This window comes from Sinocyclocheilus rhinocerous, unplaced genomic scaffold (assembly GCF_001515625.1).
Source record: "Sinocyclocheilus rhinocerous isolate Xijiao unplaced genomic scaffold, SAMN03320098_v1.1 scaffold3693, whole genome shotgun sequence".
Taxonomy (NCBI): Eukaryota; Metazoa; Chordata; class Actinopteri; order Cypriniformes; family Cyprinidae; genus Sinocyclocheilus; species Sinocyclocheilus rhinocerous.
The window spans coordinates 143,352-148,628 of NW_015630705.1; the positions used below are offsets into that span (position 1 = coordinate 143,352).

The 5,277-nt window shown below is 37.7% G+C and overlaps 1 protein-coding gene across 1 annotated transcript in view; it reads left to right on the forward strand.

Annotated features, from left to right (window-relative positions):
• The window catches only part of tbc1d8 (TBC1 domain family member 8), a 36,887-nt gene that overhangs the window by 12,609 nt on the left and 19,001 nt on the right, over nt 1-5,277 (forward strand). The window contains exon 7 of the mRNA XM_016553224.1: nt 3,469-3,666. Coding sequence (XP_016408710.1) covers nt 3,469-3,666 — 198 coding nt within the window. The remainder of the gene's footprint in view (nt 1-3,468; nt 3,667-5,277) is intronic.

Below are 5,277 nucleotides of genomic sequence, written 5' to 3' on the forward strand. Positions count from 1 at the left end.
ATCTACACCTGCAATCGCATCTGCAATCACATGTGCAATCACACCTATATCTGCAATCACATGTGCAATCACATCTACATCTGCAATCACATGTGCAATCACATCTACATCTGCAATCACACGTGCAATCACATCTACATCTGCAATCACACGTGCAATCACATCTACATCTGCAATCACACGTGCAATCACATCTACATCTGCAATCACACGTGCAATCACATCTACATCTGCAATCACACGTGCAATCACATCTACATCTGCAATCACACGTGCAATCACATCTACATCTGCAATCACACGTGCAATCACATCTACATCTGCAATCACACGTGCAATCACATCTACATCTGCAATCACACGTGCAATCACATCTACATCTGCAATCACATCTACAATCACATCTACATCACATCTACATCTGCAATCACACGTGCAATTACACATGCAATCACACCTATATCTGCAATCACATGTGCAATCACATCTACATCTGTAATCGCATCTAAAACTGCTTCCCATCTGCACCACATCTATTATCACATCAGTTGTGATAAAGTAAGACATCAGTGAACCTGTTGTGAATCTGTTTTATGGGCCTCATTGAATAGTACTTACTTTCTATCCAGCCAATCATCAGCAGGGATGTGATTCTCATATACTTCCTTCACTAAAAGAGAAGTTCTGGTACGAGAAAGACAGTGAAAACAAGTAAAGCACAACAGAGAACAACAGTCTGCAGAATATAGAGATGATGATGGTTGTGAATCAAATTACAACAGATTCAGACCGACAGCTGCATCAGAGCTGTTAATGGATGATGAATGGTTAAGAGAAATAAGCACAAGTCATGAGTGTGTGGTTTGCGACTGCATGTAAACCCGTGCTGGTGCTGTGGGCCGTGCGTTGGGTGTGAAAACTGCATTTGCATGTGTAGCTGCATGTGTATTTATAGAGCAGTGGTTTTGTTCTATGCTGCTTTGATCAGAATCTTTCATCCATTTCAGATCTACGAATAAACAGCAGTTGTATTTAGAGGCCAACTGGCAGATTTTACCGATAGCTAGGTTGGACCACACTGGCCGATACCAATGAACCCATCGATAGTTAAAAAAACAAAAAGTACTGAACCATACTTTGTAAATGAATAAACATATTAACATTAAATATTAATTACATATTGATCATTAGAGTTAGTTCATAGTTCACAGAAAGACAAATGTTTAGCTTAAAAATGCACAATACCCGCCTAGGGTGAAGTCATTATGTACAATTTGCTTTCTCACGTCACTAGCTTTAAATACGGTTAACAAATGCATTACAGTGACCAGCTGGATATAAACTAATGCAAATAGATGGTAACAATCGTGACATTAAACATTTGGGTCAGACTCGCGTGTGTTTTGGTCACATTGTTTTAACCATTTGAGGTGCTGCTAATGTTCGCATCCTCTCAGCCTTGAGAGCAAACACACTGCTGTTCTTTCTCCACTAATGCAGCATCTAGTCAACAAATTAATTACTTAGTAATGATATGAAAACATGCACTGTAGTATACTGTGTACACACCCTTTCGTTGTCCGTTTTAAACCAGCACGTGTCAAAACAAACAGCACGTGCTGTCCGTGATTCGCCTCTAGAGGCCGCTCTCGTACTGTATAATGACTGCGGATCTTCTCAGCCGCTCCAGCAATGGACGCAACCCGGAGAAACTATCAGCATGGATTTTTGCCGATAGTTCCAGCAATCAACTATCGGTGCCGGTTAATCGCCAAAATGGATCAATCGGTCGGCCTCTAGTTGTATTGACTTTAATGGTCAGATCCTCTGAAGTCTTTGGCATTTTCCTGTAGTCTTATACATGAACATGGTTGTGTATGTTTGTGTCTCACAGGGTGTTGGAAGAACAGGCTCTCAGGCAGTACGTGCTCTCTCTCTTTGGCTTGCCGCGGGCCGAGCGTCTGCAGGAAGTGATGTCATGCTCGGTTTGGACTCCTCACGCCCGCTGCCACACGCCGGGCACTGTCTACACCACAGATGGGTATCTGTGCTTCAGCAGCCGTGAGGAGGGCCATTGTACTCTCATCATACCCCTCACAGAGGTACAGACGCCAGCACACAGCAGTCAGAGATCATCAGCTGCTATAGGAAGAGCTCACACAGAAATTAACTTTCTGCTTTGGGTTCTTTTCGTTTAGCTACTTTCAAGCTCCTAAAAGGACAAAAAGCACCATAAAAGTTTTATAAATGTGTCAATAAGGACAAAAGCATTATAAAGTATCATAAATGTATCAATAAGAACAAAAAGTATCATGAAAGTATCATAAATGTATCAATAAGGAGAAAAATGTTTCAATAAGGAAAAAATATCATAAATGTATCCAAGGACAAAAAGTATCATAAAAGTATCATTAAGGACAAAAATGTATCAATAAGAAAAAAAATATCATAAATGTATCAATAAGGACAAAAAAGTATAATAAAAATATAATAAATGTATCAATAAGGACAAAAAGTATCATGAAAGTATCATAAATGTATCAATAAGGACAAAAATGTATCAATAAGGGAAAAAAATATCATAAATGTATCAATAAGGAAAAAAATATCATAAATGTATCAATAAGGACAAAAATGTATCAATAAGGACAAAAAATATCATAAATGTATCAATAAGGACAAAAAGTATCATAAATGTATCAATAAGGACAAAAATGTATCAATAAGGGAAAAAAATATCATAAATGTATCAATAAGGACAAAAATGTATCAATAAGGAAAAAAGTATCATAAAAGTATCAATAAGGACAAAAAGCACAATAAAAGTATCACAAATCTATCAATAAGGACATAAAGCATCTTAAAAGAATAATAAATGTATCAATAAGGGTAAAAAGCACCACAAAATTATGATATATCAATAATGACGTTTTGATCTTTTAATGAGGACATTTAGCTCATCTCAGAAAATTAAACACTTTCTAATTCATTGATTTATTCACTATTTCCTAATTTAGAAGAGTAATATTAAGCATAAATAGTAACAAGGTAGTTTTCATAACACAGTTGTTATGGAACATTAAGAATGTTTTAGTCTAGTCAGTTCACATTGATTTCTACAGCACTTTATACAATACAGATGATTTCAAAGCAGCTTCGCAGTGATAAACAGGAAAATAACAGTGTTAATGTTTTAAGACGTCCATCAGTTATGAAACAAACTTGTAAAGCAGCTCTACAGAAGACAATAGAGTCATTCTTCAGATCAACTCCGTCCAAATGCAGTCGAATCAATAATATGACTGAATATTAACTATATTTTAAGCCCCCACTGATCAAGCCAAAGGTGACCGTGGCAATGAACCCAAACTCCATCAGGAAACCAGGCTCAGTTTTTAAGCTCACGCAGGATTTCTTCAGTGAGCAGAGATGATGTGTTAATGAAAACCCCTATTAATGTGTGTGCAGATCCTCTCCATTGAGAAAGCGGAGAGCACCAGCGCTCTTCCTAACCCCGTCATCATTAGCGTCCGCTGTAAGCGAGCGTTCCAGCTGATCGAGCTGCTCCATCGGGACGAGCTGGTGGAGAACGTCAGGCACCGGCTGCGAGATCTGCACTGGAAACAGAACTTGATCTGCGGACACGAGCAGCGCAAGAAATCCACGGTACTCCTGAGTACTGAAGCTCTCGGTTTGACCATCTCTAGTTTAATCCGTCAAAGCTTCTTCTGCTGAGTTAAGAGATCTCAGTGAGGTTTCACTGACATTTAAAAACCGCTCAAACCTTTCTACATATTAGAACAGGTCACTAGTAATAATTGATGGAAGGCTTGATCATCACTGCACATGATACTGAACATACACATTTAGCAAATACACTACCGGTCAAAAGTTTGGGATCAGAACGATTTTAATGTTTTTTACAGGAGTCTCTTCTGCTCATCAAGGCTGCATTTATTTGATCAGAAATACAGGAAAACATTTAATATTGTGAAATATTACACAATATTATGGGGGAAGTCGTGGCCTAATGGTTAGAGAGTTGGTCTCATAACCCAAAAGTTGCGGGTTCGAGTCTCGTACCGGCAGGGATTGTAGGTGGGAGGAGGTCTAGCACAGAACCTATAGGATGTTGCACATGTCACTCCCCGAGTCACATTAAAGATTGGTTCATGGTGTTGATGTTTTGGTGTGTGTAGAGCAGTAAGATGGGTGTGGAGGCCGTGGTGGCTCTGCTGGAGGCGACTCCGGAGACGTCTGCGTGTGTGATCGGTCTGTCTGGGAATCAGGCCATGCGTCTGCCGCTCATGGAGTGCGTGAACATGGTGAGTCACTCGCCAAACACCCCTGACCTTTGACCTCTGGACAGCATCTGGTACAGAGAATCCGAATGTAACTGTGCTTCTGTTTTGTTTTTGTAGACGAAAGAGGTTCAGAAAGCCATGAACGAGAAGAGGTTTGAAGAAGCCATTCAGCTGCGTGGAAAGTGAGTTTCGTTCATTCGTGTGTTCGTCTGTTAATGACTCGGAGAGATGGTTCACTGATTGTTACTTCGTTGCAGGAGTTTTGAGAACAACTGGAACACGTACAAGCTTTTAGCTCATCAGAAACCAGCTCTGTCTAAGGTAACAAACTCAATGACTTAGAGCTTTCAAACACCATATACTTTCTTTTTGCTTGTTTTTTAAAAAAGTCAACATTCAAAATCAACAAAAAAAATCATAATTGACACCATTTACTTTCATAATAAATGTCATTGATCTTATTGTGCACATTATTCTAAAGAATTTAGTTTCAAAATCAAATACTAAATCAAATTTAAATACTAAATCAAAACTTTATTTGTCTCTGAAAACAAATAATTTAATTTATATTTATTTTATTTATATTTTTTTAATGTGAATATATTTATATACACTACCGGTCAAAAGTGTGGGATCAGTAAGACTTGTAGTGTTTTTAAAGGAGTCTCTTCTGCTCATCAAGGCTGCATTTATTTGATCAAAAATACAGGAAAACATTTAATATTGTGAAATATTATTATGATGTAAAATAACACTTTTCTATTTTAATATACATTAAAATATAATTTATTTCTGTGATGCAAAGCTGAATTTTCAGCATCATTACTCCAGTATAAAGTGTCACATGATCTTCAGAAATCATTCTAATTGATTTTATTAGGAAACTGTTGCTGCTTAATATTTTTTTTGGAAACTGCGATACTTTTTTCAGGATTCTTTGATGAATAAAAAGTTAAAAAGAAGAGCATTTATT